General features: G+C 44.2%; 1 protein-coding gene across 4 annotated transcripts in view; it reads left to right on the plus strand.

Moving 5' to 3' along the window:
- Positions 1 to 26,594, plus strand: part of MEGF6 (multiple EGF like domains 6) — a 262,583-nt gene that overhangs the window by 225,655 nt on the left and 10,334 nt on the right. For 3 of the 4 annotated variants that reach the window (XM_029578136.1, XM_029578134.1, XM_029578137.1), the window contains 13 exons: positions 8,248 to 8,373; positions 11,986 to 12,117; positions 13,061 to 13,189; positions 13,792 to 13,923; positions 14,670 to 14,798; positions 16,381 to 16,509; positions 17,418 to 17,546; positions 18,128 to 18,256; positions 19,403 to 19,531; positions 21,158 to 21,286; positions 21,940 to 22,068; positions 23,261 to 23,392; positions 23,500 to 23,628. In XM_029578136.1, coding sequence (XP_029433996.1) covers positions 8,248 to 8,373; positions 11,986 to 12,117; positions 13,061 to 13,189; positions 13,792 to 13,923; positions 14,670 to 14,798; positions 16,381 to 16,509; positions 17,418 to 17,546; positions 18,128 to 18,256; positions 19,403 to 19,531; positions 21,158 to 21,286; positions 21,940 to 22,068; positions 23,261 to 23,392; positions 23,500 to 23,628 — 1,683 coding nt within the window. The remainder of the gene's footprint in view (positions 1 to 8,247; positions 8,374 to 11,985; positions 12,118 to 13,060; positions 13,190 to 13,791; positions 13,924 to 14,669; positions 14,799 to 16,380; positions 16,510 to 17,417; positions 17,547 to 18,127; positions 18,257 to 19,402; positions 19,532 to 21,157; positions 21,287 to 21,939; positions 22,069 to 23,260; positions 23,393 to 23,499; positions 23,629 to 26,594) is intronic. The other variant, XM_029578135.1, reaches the window with a different exon arrangement.

The raw sequence follows: 26,594 nt of genomic DNA on the forward strand, positions 1-26,594 counted from the left end.
ACTTGCCTAGTTTTCCTGCCCCCTTGGTCTTGCACGTTTGGGGTGTATGTATCACATGTATCCCATGAAAAATGGCTGGAGCTAGGCCAAGCCACCCCCTTATGATTCAGTTCTTTTGGGTTTGTATAATCCCATCCTATGATTTCATAAATTGTGATTGTGGCATGAGCGAGACAGATTGGGATGTGTAAAACATTTGTGGGATGGGTGGTTGATTTGATCAAGTATCAGGACCTTCTTGATCTTTTTACGTTGTTACGCAAGTGGTTAGGTTGAAAATAGAGGGAGGTCTTTCATGTCCAACTTTGGTTGTCTAGCGCAGGGGTCGGGAACCCATGGCTCGCGAGCCAGATATGGCTCTTTTGAGGGCTGCATCTGGCTCGCAGACAAGTGTCGCCATACTTCGCGGTTCCCCGCTGACCCAGCTGCTCCCCGGTCCTCCGCCGCCCGGGCTTAAAATGCTGTCAGCCCGGGCGGAACGCGGCAGGACAGCTGGAGTCAGCGGCACCGGCGTGCTCTCTTCTCCCCCCCCCCCCCCCCCCGCGGCCCGGAAGAGGAAGTGGAGAGCATCGGGTGCCTGCGCGGGAAGAAGAGACCACACTAGCGTGGTCTCTTCTTCCGCCGCGAGTTCCCGGGGGGGGAAGGGGGAGAGAGAGAGTGAATGAATGAGCGAGCAAGCATGTGTGTTTGAGATCCTGTGTGTGTGAGTGAGAGATTGCATGTATGTGAATGATTGAGAGCCTGTATATGTGAAAGAGAGTATGTCTGTGATTGAGATCCTGCCTGTGAGAGAGAGAGCATGAATGTAAGTTTACCATTGGGAACCTGTATGTGTAAGTTTGTAATTGAAAACCTGTTTGTTTGAAAGAGTATGTGTGTATGATTGAGATCCTTTGTGTGTGAGAGAGATCATGTGTATGTATGATTAAGAGCCTGTGTGTATAAGTAAGAGAGAGATCATGTGTGTCTGTGTCTGATTGACAGCTGGTTTAGGTGATGGAGCATGTGAGTATGTGATTGAGAGCCTGTGTTTAAATGAGAGAGAGAGACCATGTGTGTCTGTGTGTGATTGAGAGCTGATTTAGGTGAGGGAGCATGTGAGTATGTGATTGAGAGCCTGTGTTTAAATGAGAGAGAGAGACCATGTGTGTCTGTGTGATTGAGAGCTGATTTAGGTGAGGGAGCATGTGAGTATGTGATTGAGAGCCTGTGTTTAAATGAGAGAGAGAGACCATGTGTGTATGTGTGTGATTGAGAGCTGATTTAGGTGAGGGAGCATGTGAGTATGTGATTGAGAGCCTGTGTGTAAATGAGAGAAAGAGAGGACATGTTTGTAAGCATGTGAATGAGAGTCTGTGTGTGAGAGAAAAAGACAGCATGTATTTATGTGATTGAAAGCCTGTGTGTGTGTAAGCGTGAAAAGATAGACAGCATGTGTGTAAATGTGTAATTAAGAGCCTATATAAGTGAGAGAGAAAAAACATTTGTATATGTGAGTGACTGAGAGCATGTGTGTATAGGTGTGTCATTGAGAGCCAGTGTGAGAGAGAGCGCTGGTATGTGACTGAGAGAGGAGAAAGTTCCAAGCAAACCACCCCACCTCCTGCTAATTCAGAACAATCTCAGGACACCTGGATATCAAACGTTCCCAGGTATGCAGAGCAAAAAAATTTTTGTATCCTTATTATTTTTCATTACTGGATCTTTGTGTCTGCTATTTTGAAATATTTTGTTGGTATCTGGAAATGTTTTATATGAGTTTTTAATTATTGGATATTCCACTCATCAGCTGTTTCGAAATATGTTCTTTTTGTTAGTACAGTTTTACTGCTGATGATTTTATATTTCTTGATTTGTTTTATAAGGATGTGTGATGTTTCTTTTTTCCTTTGTTACACTGCATACAGAGACTCTGGCTTGTTGCAGTTTCCAATTCAGTTTTTGTCTGCATGCTTCTTGTTATGCGTTTTGGTCTCTTTATTCTATGTTAGGTGAGGGACAGCACGTGATTCAGGTGAGGTTTTCTGCTGGCGTGTAATTTCTGTGTAGGACTCTATAGCAGCCTGACTTGGTCCGTTTTCCTAATAGGAGATGTATTGGTGTCTTAAGGCCTGGTGTAATATTTTCAGAGACTTATTGTACTTTAAAAGTGTGATCTTACATAAAATGCACACATTTACTTGTATTTAGTTTTAAACATATTGTATGGCTCTCATGGAATTACATTTTAAAATATGTGGCGTTTATGGCTCTCTCAGCCAAAAAGGTTCCTGACCCCTGGTCTAGCGGCTCTCACGCCCTGATAATCTGGAGGTAGGCAAAAAGTAGCAAGCGAGTTGCAGTAATGAGAATATTCCCTCCTGACCCTAAACTTGGGGCTAGACTGGGAATTCTTGGAATAACTTTTCCAAAACCTGTAGGAAGTGTGCCCTGCAAATGTTTTCCCCTTGAAACGCATCCACTTTTAAAGTGACATGATATGCTAAAATCAAGTACTGCTGCTAGCACCACTCGCTCATTAAAAATCCTCTTGGGTTTAATGTTCTGCTATTTCTTCGTATGCCTAGCACTCTTCAGACCTAAACCACCCTCTGCTATCCCTGTCTCATTTGGGCAAATAAGGGTTGCATGAATGCGGACTGAATGCGAGGCAGAGGGCATTCCTGGTGAAGGGTTGAGTTAAACCATCCAACAACTTGGCAGTTACAGTCCATGTAAGGCTCAGCTGATGTTTGGATTCACTGCATCATGTCACTGGAGCATCCCTACTAAGGTGCAGGATTTTCTAGTAAAACAGCAGCGGGGTCTTGCGTGCTTTGATGTCTAATCCTTCTTGGAAGAGGATGAACACTTGCAGCACTGGGTAACTTATCAGCTTTTGGCTCTCGGCCCATGGGGGTTTGCCCGTTGTATTCACAGTACATTGAGGAAGGTTTTCAAAGCCATTTAGCTGGTATTTTGCATTGGAAAACTTAATAGTATTTATCCTTAATGCGCCTTGTGCTACACATTGATAAGAGAATATCCACTATTACCGACTAAATAAATTAGTCAGTTGACTTCATTCAATCTACAAATACATGTAGGCCTCCACAGCCTGCGTTCTTTTTGCTGGACTGATGGAAGGTATTTGTTGGAGAGAGGAAGGGTTCAGAAAATATTGCCCGTTGATTATTTTCAAACCTACTTGCCTTATTTTCCAGAACAATTTTGTCCCGCAAGGCTAGTTTGTAGCTGTGGAAATTTTCGAAGGGAAAGCATGTGTATATACTTCTTTTGAAAATCTAGGTACAAGATCGAGGGGCGCAAAGTACCCATGGACTTTGTCCCTAGCTGGGTATGTTTATTTTTTAATTTATGTGCATCGCATTGCTATACTTCTGTAAGAAATGCGATTCATCGAGCCTAATTCATAATAATTTGAAAGTTATCCCCCTCTGTTTGTGTGTAATGCTGCCCTCTACTGGTTATATTGACAATTACTTCTAGAGGATAATTTTTAAACAGACTGGTGTGTATAAAATGCTCTTTCCTAGCGTGTGGCAGATGGACTCAGCACCAATGGGTATAGTGTACTCCTGATAGCAGCTGGAGACAGATCAGATTTCAATCTGACGTCAGCCCTCATACATATACCCCTGCAGGAAGTGCAGCTCTTCAGTATTTTCCGTCTCCATAGCAGGTTGGGACTCTATGCACGCTCGCACAGCGTTAGAGTAAATTTACCAGAGAAAAACCAAAATAAGAAGAAATCTTACCTCTACAGACGAGCCCCGCTCTGCTGCGGTGACACCCCTTGGGTCCCTCCCCCAGTTGAGAATTCCCGAGGTGATTTCCGCGATCCCTCGGAGGTTGACCTCGGTCCGGCAGCCGACCCTCGGCGTGGACTTAGCCCCTGGCATCGGGTGAGGCTGAGAGGCAGCGGGTGCAACTTCGAGCGCGGCCACCTCAACGTCGGCAGACTCCTAGTCCGATACCTGGAAAGGTCGGGATCTGTGCGAAAGACGGAACATCTATTCGTCCTTCACAGCGGGAAGAAGCAAGGGGAGGCGGCCTCGCGGGCAACCAGGGCCCGCTGGATCAAAGAAGTCATCAAGGCGGCCTACGTAGAAGCAGGCAAGCCCACCGCCTTTGCAAGTCAAGGCCCATTCCACTAGAGCCCAGGCAGTGTCCTGGGCGGAAACCAAGATGCTGTCACCCGCCGAGATCTGCAGGGCGGCGACAGGGTCCTCCATCCACACCTTCTCCAGGTTCTACCGCCTGGATGTTCAGGCGCGAGAGGACACATTATTTGCAAGGGCAGTACTAAGTGGGCCGGTTCGGGAGTATATTTTATACATCCTAAGCTCTATGGATCACAGCCTTTCCCTTTGAGAAGAATCCTCAAGCGCAGCACCATTTCCTTACTAAGGGATGTATAACATACTTGTGAAACACATGTAACTTCACCTGCTCTTCACCTTTGTTATTAGTCACAGAATTCGATACCAAGTCTTGCACAAACTTTCAAAAGAAAGTAAAAGTTTCACCAAAAAGATTTGCACTAAAAATGGGCAAAACCATGGCAAATTTTATTTTGCAGATCGTGATTAAAAAAAAAATTGAAATCAATTGCTGAATGCTTCTTTAAATCTGGCGTGAAAATTAATTTGAATCACACTACTTTTGTGAATTACTCAAAGATGAGAACCTGGCTTCTTGCACTTCTCACTAGTGACGTGACAATATTTGCTCATTCGCCAAATTAAAATGTATCTCTTTAGCTATTGGCAGATTCCATTCCCGATCCTGCATTTACCAAAATATTGATCTGTCTTTGTCTGCTCCTGCCACTGTCATCCTGTCTCCCAATCACCACAGAGCGGGGGTGTACTAGAGTAATGGAATGCATGGCCGAATTGGGACTCCCGTGTGGAAGTGACCCGAGACTAGGCATGGGCCCTCGACTGTACGTTTCTTGGTGCTTAATCTTTTCAAGGAAGTGTCACAGGAAATAGCAAAGATATCTCTCTGAAAATGGTAGGCTCATAGCTGCTGAACAGGTCTGGAAATCGTTATTGCTAATTAGCAAGGAAGAAAAGTAGAAATCACAGATTTTGTTGGTTTACAGCTCCCAGTTGGTCTCCCTCCCCCTCCCCCTGAACTCCCAAAGAAGGAATTCATAAACATGGTCTATCCAAAGCAGAGAGCCTTAAAAACTGATGTAAATAATTTGTGCTAACATCTTTTTGAATGGGGAATAAATAGTGAGGGGGAAATTATTAAAATGATAAACATGCTTCAGATTTTTTTTTTTTTTAAAGAGTGGATAATGGGATGAAACCTTTGAAAGTTCAAATTATCCCATTCCAGAAGCATGAATCTTTGTAGATCGGTTTGTTTTCAGAAAACCTTCTCTGGTCAGGATCCTGATTCTCCCAAAGTATTGCATGAACAGCCAAAAATGAACCTTCATAAAAGGCATTTATAAGAATAACATAAGATGATGAACGATAAGGACCTACAAACCATCCGCTCTACCAGTTGCTCCCATCTGCAGCACTCTAGCTAAGGATGTCTCCCAGTTATCAGCCATACAGGCTTGATAGCCTGCAAGATATTCCTCCTTTTAGACCCCCTACATTCTGCGTCAATGAACATACAAGACCTCCAAAAGAATTTTCACCCAAGCTCTCAACCCTGTCCCTCCCACTAGCTCATCTAATCTGATATTGCAGTCCTCATACAGTACTAAGAACCTGCTTGCTCTTAGGCGTTACACTCATGTCCTCATTCTTAAAGACCCTAGCTGCTTATCTCAGGTTCTCTTGAGTTTCCTTATTGTTTGCACCTGTCACCTCCACGGGGAGACACTGGTCCATGCACCAAGTCCTTATTGCTTGCTTTGATCTTCAGATGGTATGACATTGCCTAATGGTCTGAGGAAGTTTCCGACAAAATCAGGTCAAATTTACTGCTACTACATACGAAAGACAATGCATTGGCCCAAGTTGCAGTTAATGACGGCATCAAGGCATCCGGTTAGCCATAAATCCATATATAATGATAGAACAGAGTGGCTTAACGCATCTTGACGCATTCATGCGCACAATGCGATTGAAGGTCAGCAAATAAAGGTCTTAACTATCCCTTCAGTTTGGTCTTCCCATTTAAGTAAAGTAAGGGAAAGAGCAATATCTCTAGCTGGGCCAAAATTCTGGGACTCGCTTTCGACTGAGTTACGAGTGTAGAGTGATTTTCAAACTTTTAAAAAAGATCAAAAAACCTGGCTGTTTAGACAATATTATGATTTATTTTGTAGATTGAATAGGACTGCTAGCATGAGCAAGAGAGGCTTTTTAGGATGGTATTCTATTTTATGAGCATTTGAGTGTATATTTTAGGTGTTTTGAATTTATTGTACATTTTATTTCATTTTTTAATTAGGTTTAGTTTACTTTTATGTAGTACTATTTATATTGGATTGAAGATATTATGTTTTATGTGATTTTATTTGTATTGATGCTGTGAACAGGTATGATTGCTACCAGAATATCAATATACAAAATATAAATAAATAAAATAAACTTGTCTTTTTCTCTAGTTTAAACTTGTAGTGGTTCCACTATACCGCTTCCTTTGACGTACTGTCGAACATTCATTTCACAAGTAAACTACAGTTTATGATCATTTAGTAGCCAGTGACTTTGAGCTATGATAAATAACCTAGGATTATTATGAATTATTATTATTATTATTATTATTATTATGAATCTATTGGGCTTGCTGGCAAAACTCTTAGTTGGTTCACTTCCTTCCTTAATAATAGATTTTTCAAAGTTTCTCACAACAATTTATCTTCAAGCCCTATCCCCCTCTAAACAGGTGTACCACAGGGATCGGCTCTATCTCCCATTTTATTCAACATCTACCTTATTCCTTTATGCCATCTCTTATCAAGCCTTGACATAACTTATTACATATATGCCAATGACATACAAATTCTTGTTCCAATCTCCTCTACGATAGAAGATGCCATGTCAAAAGCAGCCTCTCACTTTGATGCAATCAGAAACATGTTAATCCACCTCAAATTATGCTTAAATATGAGCAAAACTGAATGTATCCTAATTAACAGAAAAAACCTTGGATTAAAAACAATACCACCCTTCCACTTCGATAAGTCCCTCATCCAACTTAAAGAAAACGTGAAAGACCTGGGTTTCTGGTTAGACATTGATCTAAATTACAAAAAACACATCTCTACAAAAATTAAAGAAGGCTTTCATAAACTACAAATAATCAAACACCTAAAACCTCTTCTTCACCCCCACGATTTAAAAACCGTACTACAAGCCCTCATCTTTTCCGGTTTGGATTACTGCAACTCCCTTTTGATTGGTTTACCAAAATCATCTTTGAGGCCCTTGCAGCTACTTCAGAATGCTGCTGCCAGATTTCTAACGGGTAAAAGCAAATATGATCACATTACCCCTGTCCTCAACCAATTACAATGGCTCCCAATAGAAAAAAGAATTGAATACAAAGTTCTTTCATTGATCCACAATGCAATCTACAAAGCCAACTACACTGCCTTTGATGACATTATACACATACTTCGCCCTCAACGCACAAGAACTTCTAGTAAACTTCAACTTGTGATTCCCTCACTCCCAAATGCCAAACTATCCTCCACCAGAAACAGAGCCTTCTCCATCATCGGACCAAAACTATGGAATTCACTACCCCACTTCCTCACCGCGCAAGAAAACTCCATATCCTTCAAAAAAGACCTAAAGTCTTGGCTTCTCAACCATACTCTTAAGGACAACTCTCAATGACTTTATACTATAATCCCATTAACTATCAACTTTAAATATTCCATTTGGACAATCTCTACTGATTCAAGCCACTGATACCTCCTTTTTGAAGAACCCAGTTATCTCTGCCTATCTATTCAGTGTATCTACCCTGTTTACACTATGTTCTTTGTTCATATCTCTTCTTTTGGTGCCATTTCTCACTATTGTTAAACTTTAAAGTTTTAAATCTTTCAATGTAACAAGTTGTTCCATATGTAAACCGGAGTGAAGGCATCTATGCTATACCTCGGTATATAAAAAATGCTAAATAAATAAATAAATAGGCAATTACATGTGTCTAAATTCTCAGCTTGGAAGCTGGTCTTCTGAGCCTGTGGCTTGTTATTTCAGTTGGGTTCAGTAGCCAGACCAGTAGCAATGACCATCTTGTATTTTTATCCTGTAGAGTGCCCTGCCGGTAAGTTTGGGATAAACTGTTCCAAATCCTGTTCCTGTGAAGGCGCTCCCTGTGACCGGGTCTCCGGCCTCTGCATCTGTCCCCCTGGTAAAACTGGAGCAGACTGTGGCAGAGGTAAGACATTATACAGCATCATGTACATTGATTAGTGGAGAATTTTGAAATAGTGGTTAATTTGCAGATCTCCACGTCAGACCTGGTATGAAGTGGAGAAAGCAGAGTTGCTTACCTATAACAGGTGTCCTCCTGGGACAGCAGGATGTTAGTCCTCACACCAGTCCGACATGGAAAACTTATATCAAAGTTTCTAATACTTTGACTAGGCATACTGAGCATGCCAAGCATGCCCTAATCCATGCAGGGTCCCTCTTCAGTTTCTTAACATAGAATTACTGTAAAGAAATTAATAACCAAAGGAAAACCCAACTCCGCTGGTGGCGGGTGGGTTTCGTGAGGACTACATTCCTGCTGTCCTAGGATAGCACCTGTTACAGGTAAGCAGCTTTTTCCAAAGAGAAGTAGGATCGTAGTTCTCACACATGAGTGAATCCCTAGATACAGGTTGCTCCCTACCACAAAAAGGGGACCAACAGACACCAACCAGGTGCCAATGGGCACAACCACTACAGTGCTGTTGGTAACAGAGGGGAAGATAGCTTGAATCCAAACAACGGGCCCTAGCTAGAGAGAGTTGGGTTCTATGCCTTAAGAGATTGTGCAGGACAGACTGGCCCAACCTACTAACATGCCTGCTATCCCTATCCAGATATTAGTGGGATGTGAATGTGTGGAGAGAACTCCATGAGGCAGCCTTGCAGATCTCCTCCACTGGGACTACTCGCAAATGGGCCACCATCATTGCCATGGATGACAGAATGAGCCTTGACATGACCCCCAAGATGCAGTCCTGATAGCCAATTGGATAATGTCTGTTTGGCAACTGCAACCTCCAACCTATTCCTATCAAAAGAAATAAAAAGTTGGGCTTCTGTCCGCTCCAGATAGGGCAAAGGCTCTCTTGCAATCCAAACTGTGCAGGGCTCGTTCGTCTTGGTGCAAATCTGGCCTGGGAAAGAATATTGGCAGAACGATTGACTGATGAAGATAGAAATCAGACACCCCCAAAGGGTGACTTCCAATTTATGTAAGACCTTCCGTGGCATGTAGCAAGGTATTTTGTAAAGTCATTTTGGCAATATTAATTTAAAGAGTCCCACCCTACTTGCCAAAGATAAAGGAAAATATACTCAACTTCTCCAGCAATTTTGTAGAGCCAAACTCCTGAAAATTCATGTATGCAACCGAGTGGGACCATTATGCAGCACGATGCCTAAATAGGAAAGAGATAATGCTGTCAGTCACTGAAAAATTCACATCCCACAATTGGAACACCTGATCACGCAAAAGCATAGCCTCTGATTTATCCCGAATGTTTCCTCACAATTGACCGAATGTGGAAAGCTCCAGCATCTCCAAAGAAAATTTAGTCAGCAATATTTATTTATTTATTTATTTAAAACTTTTCTATGCCGACATTCAAGTAAATATCACATCGGTTTACATAGAACTGGGGAAACCATTAACTAAAGAAATGCGCAGTTACTTAAAACGTAAGGGAACTGAGCTAGGAGAGAAGGCTAGTATAGCAGAGTCGAGTACCCGGAAAGCAATAGTAACAAAAATGTACAATTGTATAAGAATTATAACACTATGTGACTATTATTTACAGTATGTACAATATGTATCGAAGAGCAGTAGCTGGTAATATGGTAGTACTCATAGAAGGAGCGGCGGGTGGGGGGCCGGGATCTGGGGGGTACGGGGTTAGATAAAGGCTTGTGAGAAGAGCCAAGTTTTAAGGGTTTTTTTAAATGTTTGGGTACAGTGTTCTTGGCGCAGGTGGGCGGGCATTGAGTTCCAAATAGTTGGTCCGGCAATGGAGAGGGCCTGTTCTCTTGTGGCTGTGTGTGTGTGTGTGGGGGGGGGGGGGGGGGGGGAAATGAAGAGGGTTCCTTTATAGGCCGTTCTCATGGGTCTGTTCGATGTGTGATATTGCAGGGAGTTATTCAGCCAATGGATGTCTGGGTTGTATGGGTTTTATGGACGATAGTAAGAGACTTGTGAAGGGTGATAGTAAGAGACTTGTGAATATGCAAGAGAATATCTGCGAATACTGCCAGTTTAAAGATGTGTACCCACCGGAATTCCTTTGATCTCAAGAGAGGTTCTAAAGGTAAAACCTACAATAGTAGAGACAAAGAGCAACCTTGTCTAGTACCTCTAGTGAGTTATTTAAACTTCTTGGCGCATCCCACAGCTATAATTTGTGTGGCATGTCATACCTGAACTGCTCTACAACAGAGTAGCTGTATTATGTAGCCCCTGTTGCAGTAATACTGTCTGAACTCCGTGCCATGGGAAAGAGAGGCTTTGCAAAGTTGAATTTGAGATAGATGTGGGCTGCCTTCGCACTAGAATTCTCTGTAGTGCTCAGATTTCAAGAGTTGGTTCGTAAATCAGTGCGTTCCTGTCAAGTTACTTGTTTCTCTGCTGCTTAGAAGGGGGAAAAGGTTGCACCACAGTGGAGAAAATGTTCCCACAGAGAGGCTTTATCAGCCACTTGTACATGGGCGGAGGTCTAGACGGTTTACAATCATATCGGAGACCTGAACTCAAGTCTAGCAGTAGTGAGGCCTATGTGTCTTTACCCAGTTTTTTGGGCTCTTAAATTGGGATCTAGTACTACTCATGGGAAAATTCACACCATGTTTCAGATCATGTGACTTTGTCCCCATTTCTTCTTTGAACGTGCACTAGTGCTCCTTAGAAAGGAGGAAACTCTTCAGATTTTGGGTTGTTTGGGAGTGAAACACCATTGGTTGAGTTGGTTTGCTGAGAGTTGGCTAGTTCAATGCCGCTTGTCAGCACCTCCATTAACGAACATAAGTAAGCCATATGCCAACACCTTGCACTTTGTGATGTTACTGGAAGTCCAGAATAAAATGGAAGCCCCAGAGTTTCAAGAGAGCAAATCACTCTTTTGTTGTAGGTTCTTTCCACCCATTTATTATGGGAGTATTTTTCCAATCTCTGTCCTGCAGTTTACAGAAATCCTGCCCACGGAGAATGTTATAGGCCCTGGGAGCTCAGTTTAATGCTTTCCTCAGCCTACCCTTAAGGACAGTAACAAGAGCTGAATTATCTGGATAGAATTTACAATGTTTGTATGCCCAGGGCATTTCACAGCTCAACAGGAATTACACTATAGTGTCAGATGATGCCTGAGCTGAGACAAAAGGAAGCAGAGATTAGGTATGTAAATAGGGCCATTTGAAGAGATGTTCTGAGTTTGGACTGAGTGTTTGCCAGGCAAGTGACTTCTGACATCTGATTCTCACTTTTCCTCATTTTTCCTGGAGATGTTTCCAAAAAGAAAGGGCAAGACTGAGTTATCCCTCTGTTATCCCCATTCTCTTTCCATGTGCAGCAGAAAGTGATTGATTTACCTCTAACAAAAGGAGCCTGTGGTACGTTGGTATCAGTAATACAACCTTCAGTTTCTAAATATTGCTTAATACTTTGTGTATCATTGGCTTTTTATGAAATGAAAAGAGTGAACTCTCCAAACTTTCCTCTTGAGAAACAGGAATTCACTCTAAGTTGGGCTCTGGTTTTTGTGGTCTCATCCAGCAAACGGCAACAGTTCTTGTGCGTCTCCAATTTTAGATTGCCCGGTAGGACGATGGGGATTGGGCTGTCAGGAGATCTGCCCCGTGTGTGAAAACAATGCCAGCTGTGACCCCCTGACCGGAGGCTGCCTGTGCCCCCCAGGTTACACTGGCAGTCTCTGTCAAGCAGGTAAGTGTCTGACGCAGTTCCTTGTTGTGAGAAGGGGGCAGGAAAGCCGTCGAAAGCAGAGGCCTTATCTTGGCACTTCACTTCATAGCTCCCCTATGAGGAAAGGCTGAAGAGGTTAGGGCTGTTCAGCTTGGAGAAGAGACGGCTGAGGGGGGATATGATAGAGGTGTTTAAGATCATGAGAGGTCTTGAACGAGTAGATGTGACTCGGTCATTTACCCTTTCGAATAATAGAAGGACTAGGGGGCATTCCATGAAGTTAGCAAGTAGCACATTTAAGACTAATCGGAGAAAATTCTTTTTCACTCAACGCACAATTAAGCTCTGGAATTTGTTGCCAGAGGATGTGGTTAGTGCAGTTAGGGTAGCTGGGTTCAAAAAAGGTTTGGATAAGTTCTTGGAGGAGAAGTCCATTAACGGCTATTAATCAAGTTTACTTAGGGAATAGCCACTGCTATTAATTGCATCAGTAGCATGGGATCTTCTTAGTGTTTGGGTAATTGCCAGGTTCTTGTGGCCTGGTTTTGGCCACTGTTGGAAACAGGATGCTGGGCTTGATGGACCCTTGGTCTGACCCAGTATGGCATGTTCTTATTTCTGAAGGTGAAGTAGTACGCTGGGTGCACGAGTGACCTGCTTATCGTGCCTTGCTTCTGAAAGACTCGCCCTGCGTTAATTCCCCAATGATTTCCCCCACCCCCGGTTGAGACAAGCAGTAACTTCTTCTGATCCTAGCCACGGTAGCTGACATCCTGCTGAGCTGAAATCCAGCCACCGGTGGCATCTTGCATGGTTTAATTCCTGCCAAACCTTTGAAAGTTCTCACAGTGAAGCGGCACCTGGATAAAAGGGAGCTAGTGTGCCATTCCCCCATCCCACCACGCTCCCTGGTAAACAAAAAAAAAAAACAAAACCCAACAGGGATTTCTTCTCTCTCCTGCAGTTTGTCCCGCTGGCTGGTTTGGGCAGGGCTGTCTGCTGCGCTGCGCTTGCCAGAACGATGGGCACTGTGATGCGGTGACTGGGAAGTGCAGCTGCTCCCCGGGATGGACGGGATACAATTGCAGAAGAGGTAGGGTGACACGTGGCCACCTTTCACCGGTTTATCACCGTCTCCCAGTGTTAGGTGTCTCTCATTCACGTGCAACGCCCACCCTTCTTAATCTCCCCGCCTCGCCCAGATGTCGTGTTTACCTCGCTGATTCATGAAGATGCCAGTCCTCTGCACCAGCGTCTTCCTTTCAAGTTTCCATCACCTGCTCACACTTTGTCGCCTCTCCGGCCTCTTCAGCCCTGTCTCATGTGTTGCATTCCTCCGGGACACCTTCCCCTGCGTTCCAGCTCAAACCCCATTTCCTCCGTGCTGCCGTTTGGCCACCTGTTTTCTTGGGTTTACAACTTCCTGGCTTTTGAATACCGTGTGTGTGTGTGGGGGGGGGGGGGGGGAGGGGGTAGTAGGGGGGATGGGAAGCGTCAAACGTTCATGAATTATTTTAGCGCCAGCGCTAATGGGGGCTATAGCGATCCGTTCAATCCCTTCACAGGTCTGTTTTCGATTTTACCAGCCTTAGGAACTGCTCAGCTTTATTGCCGTGTTTACCTGACCTGTGTGGGCAGGTGAAAGTCCAGTGCTATGGTAATGATACAGCACCACCTTTTATATGCCCCTTACAGTCTGTGACATCGGTAGCTGGGGTCCAGACTGTGCCCACACCTGCAGCTGCATTAACAGCGACGGAAGCTGTGATCCGGCCACGGGACAGTGCGTCTGCGAGGCGGGTTACACCGGGATGCGCTGTGAGCAGAGTGAGTAATGTCAACACCGCACTACTAGGCTCTGTTCCGGTTCAGTTGGACCTGTAGGAGAGAATTCCAGTTTTCAAGTGCCTTTGCAATAATCTGATATGAAAATAGTTTAGCATTCATCCAGAGTTCCACATGAGGAAGGCCGAACTGGGCAGAGATTAGAACTACCAACTGGTTCCAGTTTTTCAGGGCTTGTGGAACCAGTCTTGGTTTTACCCCACTGCATGCATGGACTTGCAGTGCCTGCTTTTGTAAGGGGAAATCACTAGCTGCAATGAGAACTACAAATCCATGCATGCAATGGGATAAAATTAGGACTGGATCAAACTGTCCTACAAAAAAAAACCCCCCACCCCCCACACCAGAGCCAGTTGGTAAACTTCAGACCTTTGCTTTCTTTCGGTCAGGCTTCCTACAAATCCATGCATGCAAATGGGATAAAATTAGGACTGGATCAAACTGTCCTGCAAAAAAAAAACAAACAAAAAAAAAACCCCACCCCCCACACCAGAGCCAGTTGGTAAACTTCAGACCTTTGCTTTCTTTCGGTCAGGCTTCCTACAAATCCATGCATGCAAATGGGATAAAATTAGGACTGGATCAAACTGTCCTGCAAAAAACAAACAAACAAAAAAAAACCCCCACCCCCCACACCAGAGCCAGTTGGTAAACTTCAGACCTTTGCTTTCTTTCGGTCAGGCTTCCTATGTAACCGCTGTACGTTTGCTGCCTTGGCTCTATCACAGGGTGTCCTGTGGGACAGTATGGGCCCAGCTGCAGACGCCGGTGTCAGTGTGAGAACGGAGCCACCTGTGACCATGTCAGTGGGGCCTGCACGTGCTCGGCTGGCTGGAGAGGCACGTTTTGTGAACGCTGTGAGTACGTGAATGAAGGTTATTTGTGGTCCATGCATGGTCCTGTCCCAAACACTGAAGTCCTATAATAAGTTACTGCAGTGGTTCTCAATGCACCCCCCCCCCCCCCCCCCTCATCTCCCAAGCTCGCTCTAATTGTAATAGGAACTAAAGCTAAGGAAATTAGCACAGGTCTAAGAGTATAAACATGAATATTCATTGCAGGTTAACTGAAAACCAACCTGGCTAGTGGTTCCAGAGGAGCACTTTTGAAAACTATAACGTCAGCCACATTTTCCATGGAGAAGAATAAACCCAAATACGATTGCGTTAGAAGCCTCATGCAGTAAGAGACCATGTGGTTCTCAGTCCACGTATCAGGAGTACCCTAACCAATATCTCCTGGAGACACCTCGCTTAGACCATGAATATGCATGAGCGAGATTTGCATACATGGGTAATTCACTGTATGCTGTCTCATGCATACTATCCTGAAAACCAGACTGCTTAGGTTTGCCTTGGGGAAACGTTGGGCTAACCAGGCTGGTTGTTCAGGCTCTTTGTAATGAATAGGCATATGAGAGATTTGGAATCAGCCTGGTTCTGAGACCCACTGTATGCATATTCGTGATGGCTGCTCCTAACGCCTGGGTAGAGCGTCATTGTCCCCGTTGTACAGTAGGATCATCTGTTTCCCTCTGGGCTCCCCTGGTGAAGGGCGCAGGCAGTTACTCTTCTGCTCAAACACCGTTTTCCAGCAGCGATGCTGGAAGTAGACTGCGGAAAGGCCGGCAGCTGGTTTACAGAAGATTTATGTGGTGGAGGCCCTGGTCTGCCCAGCAGCATTAACTAGAATTGCTTGCTGCTTAAAGACAGGGACGGCACATCTGTCAAACCAGAGGGGTAAATAGCTTTCGGATAAGTAAGGATAGATCTCTCCCCCCCCCCCCAACACAAAGATCTCACGGCCTTGAAAGCTGTATTGCCTGGGGAGACTTGAGAAGGATAATGAGTTTTCTATATTGCATAGCAGTTGCATTATATATTTAAAATAAAAAATCTAAACATTTATATAGCACTACAAGCTGATTGGTTTATATAAAAAGTATGAATCTCTTTCCAGCTTTCACAATGAAATCTTTCAAAGTGATGTATGTAATTATAAGCAAAAACAGCAATACAATCAAACAAACATACATCAAAACACGCAATTCATAAACCATTGTAATTCTCTTTGGCTAAGTGGCCCAAACTCTGAGATCCTTGTTTCTACCTTAAGATGCCTCTAACTCCATGAACCATCCGGTCCAGCTCCCCTCAAACGTTGGGTACAGTCACAGAAAGTGAGCAAGTCGGCAAGCTTTGATTAGGGGAAGCTGGCATTGGTGACGATGCTGAGAGCGTAGGCGTCTAAAAGAAGATCCCCAGTTAATCTTACCAGACATGCGAGGAGGAGCAAAGTCTCTCACAAGATCTTAATGGCTAGGACCAAAAGCTTAAATGTACATGGCAGCCTGCTAGTGATGGGAAATGCTTTGCGGAAAGATTGAGGGGTTTCTGGGAGCATCCACGCACTGACGACAGCTTGTGGCCCTCTCTGCAGCCTGCCCTGATGGCTTCTCCGGCATCGAGTGCTCAAAGGCCTGTAGCTGTCTGAATGGTGCCCGCTGCGATCATGTGAGCGGAGCCTGTATTTGTCCTGCTGGCTGGACTGGCTTCAGCTGCAACCAAAGTAAGTGCCCATTTCTGAAGATTTCTCTGATGCTCCCCTCTTCCGGGCAGCCCTTGATTCTTTGCTGGCCTGAGGGTCGTCGTACAGCCTCCCCCCCCGTGACCCTCCCATCCGTAGATCTTCGTGACCTGCCCAGTCCCCACTGGCCCCCCCCCCCCCCCCGGTGAGGCATCAAAGTCAGACTTCTCCAGTGTAAGGCACTAGGGCAGGGCCATGGAGCTAGGTTTGTAACTTAAATGTTTTCTTTCGTTGGCTATCGCATTAATGCCACGAAGCTTATCTCTGCCGAGGAGGTCAGCGAGGGGGGAGGGCGGGCGCAGCGACCCAAATTCATGCAATTCCTCAGGTGGTCGCTTCCATGTGAGAATGGAGAACAAAGCAATTTAAGCCCAGCATCTAGAGCAGTAGTTAAGGTCATTCTGAAAGCAGACGCTTGCTAGGAATCAGGGCTGATGTGGAAGCTCTTATGAGCCTGTTTAGCTAAAACAAGTATTTCTTTAAAGAGTGGATTCTGTCCCTTTTTCTCATTAGTTTTTGTGTAGTAAAAAACCTCTGCTCCATCTCTCTTAAAGGAACCTGTCTACTGGGATAATGCATCAGATGCTAATTTTGATGATGCTGCTGGATACAGTTCTGGTTTATCACCAGCTAAGATCTTTCAGTTTTGTATTCGCGTGTCACTGCTCTATTTAAAGAATTAACCGCTCCTGCCAGAGTTTAGGGTGGGCTCCAGACTTGTACAGACGTAAAATTCTGAAAAGGTCTCGTCAGTAACAGAGAATGAACGGACAGCTGCACCTGCTTGAAATAATGTTCTCAGTCTACCTAGTGAACTTGTGTTAATCCCGATGGCGCGTTTCGTGTGGCTGTTTGAGGATGTGTAATCTCTCTGCATGTCTCGCATCCAGCCTGCCAGGGCAACACGTACGGGGAGCACTGCGGCGAGTCCTGCCACTGCTTGAACGGGGCTTCGTGCGACCACATCACTGGACAGTGCTACTGTGCACCCGGGTGGAGAGGAGCCTCCTGCCAGGAAGGTACTGGGACAGTCGTTTCAACGTTCCTAGGCCACATCTGGAGCATGGGACTCTTGTTTCTGGGGTATCTGTCTTCCCCAGAGAAGCAGCTGCAGGGGAAAGGATTGCGGAGGGGAGGGCTTGGTGCAGGGGCAACTCTATCACCAGGCAGGTTGGGGGTGGTTGTAAGAAGTGCCCCCTTCGCCCAGACACTCCTGTGGTGGTCACCTCAGCTTCTCCATTCATTTTTATCCCTCCTCCCCTGCTTCATAAGGATTTCTATAAGAGATCTCTCTCCAAAGCTTTCCACTACTGCTTTGGGTTACTAGGAAAAGATAAGCCTAGGTTTTAAATGCTCATCCCAACATATGTAGCAGGGTACGTTCCTGTTGATTCATTAGCAAAAGCAGAATTACAGTCCCCAGAATGCTTTGGGATGGATTTTTAAAAGGAAAAAGGTCCAGACTAAGCAATCCCTTATAAACTTACAAAGTCTGCTATAGCCATATGGTACTTTAGGATGGCACTGTGGCTCTTGTGTGCTATAGAAGTACTATACACAGTCTTTTATTTTAATATAGTTTCATTTCTGTTCTCTCAAGCATGTCCACCTGGCTGGTATGGAGTGAACTGTCATCAGCCCTGCCTTTGCAGAAATGGAGGGACGTGTGACCACATCACAGGTCACTGTACATGCCCGGACGGCTGGATGGGATTGGCCTGTGAGCTGGGTAAGTAAGCAAGCTCCTTTATGGTGTACCAGTTTCTTCTGAAGACTTTCAGGGTGACTCAGTGGACGGAACAATATTAAAGGGTCCCTCATAGCCATGTCAATAGTAACGGCACACATTGTCTTTGATCACTCTGATAGTTGTTCAGAGTACAGTTTGTAGAGCCTCTTTTCACCCTGGGCAGTTGCTTGAAGTATGATGAGATAGATAACTTATAAATAAAATTCTTACTTATGGGTCCAAATGGATTAGGGATGCTGTACATGGCCAAAACCTGACTTTCTCAGACTGGGACATTTGATCATGAAAACCGCTTTGTACCGCTGAGAATTTTTACCCTGGATTAAGCCCTCTAAGAGATTTTGAATTCCAAAATAGTGAAAATTTATTTTATTTATTTATTTATTTTTATATGCCAATGTCTCATGAGGACATATCACATCGGTTTACATTAGTTAACAAATATTCATTTAAAAATGCTTGTGTTTCCAAAATTAAATGAAAAGAAATAAATACCAAGTTTCATAATAAACTAATAAAAACAATTAAAATAATAAAATAATTATTAACAAATACACAGTTAAAGATACAGACCAGTAAAAGTATAAATAAGATAAAAATGTGGGAGTTTAGCTTCATTGTAGATCTATATAGTCGACAGGATGCATTGTACAAAGTTTCAGCCTGACCCTTTAGTGATGCTCACTTTCTATTTTATTTTATTTTATTTAAAAATGTTTGTATACCACTTTTGCAATCGGGAGATTAATAAAATGGTTAACAAAAATAAAACATACATAATTTAGAGAGAAAAACTGAAAAGATTTTAACAGTAAAAACAAGATACAGTAATAGAAAAACATAATTCATAAACATAAAATGAATAAACAAAATTACAAAAAACGCCAAACATAGTGCCTTCTGAAATGTAATATGAAGAGTGAGTGGTTGAGGAAGATGGGTGTTAAGTTGGCTAGTAGGGTAAACAGAAACTTAGGTTATGTTTGAATATTAGTCGGAGCTAAATGCTTTCTGGAACAGATGAGTTTTTAATGCTTTCTTAAATTGTTGAGATCCAGAGCCTGCTCTTCTTTCACCATGCTCTTTGGAAAAATTGATTGCTCCACTAGATAACTCTCTTGCCAGAATGTGCCCCAGGAACCTACGGTGCTGGCTGCCTACAGAGTTGCAGCTGCCTGAATGGAGGCCTCTGTGATCACAAGACGGGACTCTGCTTATGTCGGGCAGGCTGGACAGGGCCCACCTGTCAAACATGTGAGTACAGGAAGGGAATGCTGAAAACCGACTTATCTAATCACATCTAGCCCGTGACACTTAGCTTTGTCTCACATTAATCTTTGAATCGGCATGATGGCAATCGTGCTGATTATTTTAGTGTAGTGAACTGTTTCTATGGAATTGCACTCATCCTTGATGACTGATCCAGCCATCCTGGCATGATTACAGGTGAGGGTTAGCAAGTCAAAGCAGAAAAACATGAAACCCTACGGGGATGGTGGGTGTTGGGCAGCCCTTGCTCCTGAAGGCTGGCGATTGCCACTGCGAAGAACCCTCCTCTTTGGCCTCCCAGCTCCACCAGTGGCAGAGATTGTCCTCAGATTGGAGGCTGACTCTCTTCTGCAGAGAGGGTGCAGGCTGCATCCTACAGTATGCCATGCTGGTTCTGGCCCTGGCCTGCTGCCGGCTGATTCACAGCTCTGCGGGGCAACTTGCTGGCCCTTATGGCAAGAAAAAGTACTGAGTCTGCCCTACTTTTGGTTTTTTTTGGGGGGGAGAAGTTAGGATGCAAGAAAATGTGATGGTGGGGTGGAAAAAACGTGCTCTTAAGTTGCCATTGCATTCTAGGCTTTTTAAAAATTGTATTGATCCTGCTTTAAGAATTTTATCCCCTTTATTCTCTGCTCTATTGAAAATCCAGTTGAGTTTCATGACCAAATAAAGGCATAGTACAAATTCCCAGAGCGCCACTTTTCATTATCAAGATAGGTGTCTGGAGGTGGAGCTGCCCTTTCTCCAGCCAGCCCGTTGTACGCTCAGCAGTGCCAAGCACCCACCACCGGGCCATGAATCACCTCCCCCAACAGACCAGCCCTACGGACATCAAACATGCCCAAATGGATTTCTGATGCACAGCCCAGAAAGCAGAATATTCCCTGTTATGAATCAAGATGAGTGAATTTACTGGCTTTGGGGGTTTTTGCCTCATGAATATGAGCATAGTCCCGTTCTCTGACCTTAGTGATCTTTTCCTGGGCACAAAGGAAACAGCCAGTGGCCACTGGAAAGCTTTCCCCAAGGCCATAGCTGGTTCCTGGTCTGGCCTCCTGCTCCTAGCTTCTGAGTATGGCACGCCTCAGGTTTACATGCCTGAATTAATTCCTAGAACCTCAGAAGTTGTAAGGTTGAGGCACTGTGGCATGACCTTCAAGTTATCTCTTAAACTTGCCAAATGCATTCCACATTCCTTTGCTATTACGTCAGGAGTTGTTGAAAGAGTGGATCTGAAAGGGAACCCATATTGGGTAAGTCAGTAAAATAACGTATCCCCCCCCCCCCCCCCCTTCTCCAGCTTTCCCATTTCTGGCGGCATTAGCAGCACCACAGCTGTAATTATCAAAGCATCACACGCAACGTGAGTGTACCCAGGGTATGCAAATCTCTCCTGCATATTCATTATGGATGACTGGTTAGGAACCCCTGCCCGGGACCACCATGTAATTTATGGCTCTGTGCTGTCTGCAGTGGGATTCTAAGATCAGGAAGTGAGAACAGCGGCTGAGGTACTTCACCTCCTTTCCTTTCCGGAGAAAAACATTTTCAGCTGGCCGATTGAACTTGCGTCACGTTTACAAGGTCCCTTTCTGTGTTTTTGTATCCTAGCATGCCCAGCCGGGACGTTTGGGGAGCGCTGTGAGGGGAAGTGCGATTGCAGGCATGGGGCTGCTTGTCATCACGCCACTGGCATCTGCTTTTGCCCCGGGGGCTGGAGGGGCGATCACTGCGAAAAAGGTGTGAACGTCAGATTCTTCTGGAAAGTGATCTGTTGGCCTAATAAAGGGTCAAACGAAAATCATTTTCTCTAGGATTTACAAAAAGTCACTGGCAGTCAGAATTAACTTTAATTTACTGGTGTTGATTGTTTTAGGTATTTTGAAGGGACTTGTGCATAAAACAGGAATCAGTAGCCTTTTATAAATCAGTGGCGGAACTTGTACATGTATGCCATGTCCCACATATAATCCCAGCTCTCAGATACAATTCTTGACTTGCTCTAGTAAGACTTAAGCTCTCAATATTTCCCTTTGCAATTCAGAGCTTTGCTGTAGCTATGCCTGTAATGTCAGCAAAAACCAAGGCACAGATCTGATGTTGCAGCCTACTAAGCTCCATTAAACAAGCACTAATTAGTTAACAGGAGCACTGCATCTGCTCAAAAGATCTGAGATATTCAGATTCGAGGCTTTGTAAATATAACTGGTATCAATACATACTGGAGAGAGTTTGCAGAGGTTTCTCTACAGTACAAAAATAAGGCAATGCTTTACGAGGTCAAGATTTTTGTTCAGGCTGGACAGGAATATTTATTTCATTCTGCTATACAGGGTAAGTGCTAGGGGCTGAGAACACATTTGGGTTGAGAATTGTCCATTTCATCTTTGTAGCTTGCCTGCCTGGATCCTATGGGAAGGATTGTGCAGAACAGTGCCACTGCCCTCCAGGAAGTGCCTGCAATCACATCACCGGACAGTGCGACTGCCCACCAGGATTCACGGGCAATGGTTGCGAACAACGTAAGCCTAGATGAGCGATTCCAACAGACTAGGCCATACAAAAATCAAAATGATGTTAGAAGTTCAGTACATCTAAACCCAAACTCTTACAATAGACCAGATCCATTCGTGTAACAAAACCTAGACATGTCTTAGAAATGAGTGGAGGAGTAGCCTAGTGGTTAGAGCAGTGGGCTATGAACCACTGTTGCTCTTTGTAGCTTGCCTGCCTGGATCTTATGGGAAGGATTGTGCAGAACAGTGCCACTGCCCTCCAGGAAGTCCTCCTTGTGACCTTGGGCAAGTCACTTTACTCTCCATTGCCTCAGGTACAAACTTAGATTGTGAGCCCTCTGGGGATAGGGAAATACTACAGCACCTGAATGCTTTGAAGTGCTGAAAAAGTGTGAAAAGCGGAATATAAAAATCTTTAAAAAATGCAAAATTAAGAGAAAGATCAGCCAGTTAGAGCCTGCTTCGTAGGCCACTTTTTCCTCAAGTCTTCCCCTTTGTCTAGCAGTTGCCGAGGGCTCTGCACTGCAGATTGATGACATGCCTAGAGATTTTTCTCCTGCTGCAAGGGGATATTTGACTGTTCTGTGGAGATTACCTACTTGACAGAATTTTACACCCCTCTAAGCTAATACTACACAAGTAGCTTGGCTTGATCAAACCGTAAACAGGAAGGGTTATGAGCTTTGCCAGCCTTCCAGTTCAGACATTGAGTTGGCTTAGGCCCTAGCACCCTCAGGCTGCAGTGCAGGAGACTAATTTTGAGCCACCTGTACCATGGGGCTGGTGGAGCTTGGGGCTGGAGGAAAACTACTGCCACTGCTTCACCGGCATCTGCCGGTCATTGAGTAGGTCTCAAGTGCTGAGAATTACAGAGGCACGACATCGGTGGTAGAAGAGCCAGCAAGATGAATAATCTAATTGTAGGAAAAAACCATCGTGAATATGCATTTATCTTGCCTCACAGAGCAAGAACCCCATGCTGTCTTAACCTAGCACTCACATAGCTGGTGATAAACTGGTTTCTTGGTGTTGTATTTTAGGCATTAGTTATCAGTTCCTTATAGCTGGATAATGGTATTTGGTTGAGGAGTTTTTTTAAAATTATGAACCTACAGCCACGTTAGGATGAACTGTTGGAGCTATGGGTAGAAAGAAAGCCCTTAACATTCTGGTATTTTGATTTCTTACCCATCTGCAGTTTGTTTGCCTGGTACTTTTGGTATGAATTGCGGTCAGTTCTGTCAGTGTCCGGGCGAGAACCAAAACTGTCACCCTGTCACCGGAGAGTGCATCTGTGCATCTGGGTACCACGGCCAGAACTGTCAGCTAAGTGAGTTTCATTTCCTGCTTTCTAGCTTCTGTAAAAGATCTGACATTATACAGCAATATTTTTCTTGGATATTAATTTGTCTCTTTCACGTGTTTTAACTTTTCCAGAATGCTCAGCTGGTCGGTATGGTCCCAACTGTGAGAAACAATGCTTATGCAAGAATGGCGGGCAGTGCCAGACCAGCACGGGGACGTGCCAGTGCCCACCTGGATACATTGGAGCAGACTGCAGTATTGGTGAGCATATACAGATTTGCACTTTATTTCAGATTTGGTTATGACTCAGGTGCCAATGTGGAGGCAACCTTTCAACCCATGCCCTCTTCACCATGCTACTCCCTCCCAAAGAATATAAAATGTCCATAGAGAGCTGGTTGTCAAATGTGCATGTGTAATTCACTAGCTGCTGAAATGGTTGCACAGTAATATATTGACTGTTCAACAAAAGACTTAAGCATATCAGATAGTTTTAGTGAATGGAGTAAGCATTCTACAATAAAGTGGACAGTTGTCACCTCATTGTATTACTGTGTATTGTACTATGGAAAAGTTACTGTAGCTACTGGCTGTTTGCCAAGGCAAGCCGCAGAACAGTTTGAGGTACCTTACCCTAACCTGTATGGTGAGAAGCATACCTGACCTTTAGCTTCAGTTCATCGTTCCTAATTTTGTATTTCCTGAAACGAGTCTAAGAATATTGGCCCACAGAGTTGTAAGGCTCAGAGCTCTGCGGGGGGGCTACCTTTACCAGTGGGAGTTATGTTGATTAGGGGAACAAATGAACAGTAAAATGCATGAACTGAATCCAGCCAATAGTTCCTCATTCTCACAGCACTGATAGGGTGGCCTGTCCTGGCTTGCGTGCAGTTGCCTTGTAGTGGACAGAGCTTTTTTTTAAGAGTGATTTTAATTTGGTAAAGAAGTACGTACCTGAGTGGACTGCCCTGACCGAAAACAATCCCACCCCTGCCACAGCTAAAAGTATGCACAAAAAAACCTAAAAAAACCAGCTTGTTGGGTGTATTTAGGTTGGGAAAATAAATGGCACTCAGTCTGGATTTCCTGGTCTACATGCATTGATTGATCCTCGCCAGCCTCCAGAAATAGCAGGTGTGCATTCACTTACTCACATGATTTCTTAAGTTTAGCTTTCAAAAAGGTGAAGCGCTGGGTAGTTTCTGTGTTTGCACATTAGCTACAGCGTTAATGCATTAAGAGTGCAGGTACTTTTGCAACATGGCAGGCTCTTCAAAATCACCCGCATAATTGAGTTAACTAGCATGCTGCAAAAAACTTTGTTTTCAGTTCATACACATCTGCTTCCTATCATGTATTTGGAAAAACAAACAAACAAACTTGCCCGGTAGAGACTGAACAGATGAGTGAAATAATCCTAAGAGTGGCTCGGAACTGCCAGCTTGACTGAGGCTCTTGCCCTTTGCCCTCAGTTTTGATTACAGCAGGAAGAAGAGGTGAAAGTGCCTTTTTTTTTCTTTTTTAAGGGGGGGGGGGGAGAGGAATGTGTTTAGGGTGGTGGTTGATTGCCATTACATTCTTCAATTGTGTGTACCTCATATCATCCAAGGGCAATGTCCAGTGATTATTGCTAAAAAGATGCACGGGATTCATAAGTTCAACACAACTGGTGGATATCTATAAAATTATATTCTCTGCAGGGCCAGTGCCAAGGTTATTAGGCACCCTTGGCACCTTCTGCCTGCCCGCACCCTGGTCTCTGCCCCGACTCCCAGTCCTACCCTCATCGCGGCCCGCCGAATCTCTACTCTTTGCCACATGCGGGATAGGCTCTGCTCGTGGCCTGTCACGGCTGCTCTTCAGCACTCCCTAATGGTCGGCGCCATAGGTGACTGCCTAGTTCACTTAATAGGTCGCGCCAGCCCTGATTCTATGGAAAATAAGTACAGGGGGAGGTCAACTCCTGTCCAAGAGTCACAAACAGGCCTGGTTTTCAAGATTTCCACAATGATCCATAAATGATCTGGAGAAAGGAAGTGAGGTAGCCAAATTTTCATATGACAAAATTAAGAATCTTTAAACAGCAGAAGGCCCTTGTGAGATTGGAAAAATAATCCTATGTACAAGATGCTGGGCGCCGTGTTGAGTCACCACCCAAGAAAAGGACCTTTGAATCCTTGTGGATAATACTTTGAAATCTTCAGCCCACCATGCAGTGGTCAAAAAGGCAAATAAAACATTAGGAATTATTTGGAAAGGTATTGAGAAAACTGAGAAAATCAATGTTTCTGTATAGATCCATGGTGTGATCGTGTGCAGTTCTGGTCACCCCATCTCAAGGGACATGGAAAAGATACAAAGAAGGGCAATAAAAATGACAAAGTATAGAAAAGCTCCCTTATGGAAAAAGGCTAAACAGTTTTTAGTAGGGATGCACATTCGTTGATCAGTTCGTTTCGGCAGTAGGCACGTATTTCATGAATGGATAGTAGGCTTGCCAAAACAGATGGTGTATGTATGTACACGCCACTATAAGCGCATACCATTTTGGCGCGCCTACTATCCACTGGTGAGATATACGCTGAAGCGAATGAAATGAATGGAGCAACAAATGCACATCCCTATAGATTAGGGCTCTTTATCTTGGAAAAGACAGAAGGGATATGATTGAAATTTATAAAATCATGTGTGGTGTAGAATGGGTACATGGGAAACTAGCAAATTACAAATGTAAAACAAATCTAGGATTTATTTTTTCACTCTGCACACAATCAAGCTATGGAATGTGTTGCCAGAAGACTTGATCAAGGCAACTAATAGTGGAGTTCAAAAGAGGACTGGACAAGTTCTGAAGGAAAAGTCCTTAACCAATTAGTCAGGTAGATGTGGGAAAGCCAATACTTATCCCTGGAAGCAAGACACAAGAAACAGATCAATTGTTGGGGATATGATGGATATGTATGACCCAGACTGGCGCCTATCAGAATGTTGAGCATGATGGACCTTGATCTGGCCCCAGCATGGAACTTCTGTTATATTTAATGAATGTGAATGTGAGATTTGCATGCACTGCCTCCTTTGTATGCACATTTATCTCATGCATATTCATTGTGGATATCCTGAAAACCTGGCTTGTTTGGAGCTCTCAAGGACTGGAGTTGGCCATCCCTAGGTTAGTACATAGAAGTTGTAATGAACTATATTTTCCTAATATTTTATTCCTTGAA

Source organism: Rhinatrema bivittatum, chromosome 15 (genome assembly GCF_901001135.1).
Source record: "Rhinatrema bivittatum chromosome 15, aRhiBiv1.1, whole genome shotgun sequence".
In the NCBI taxonomy this organism is placed as follows: Eukaryota; Metazoa; Chordata; class Amphibia; order Gymnophiona; family Rhinatrematidae; genus Rhinatrema; species Rhinatrema bivittatum.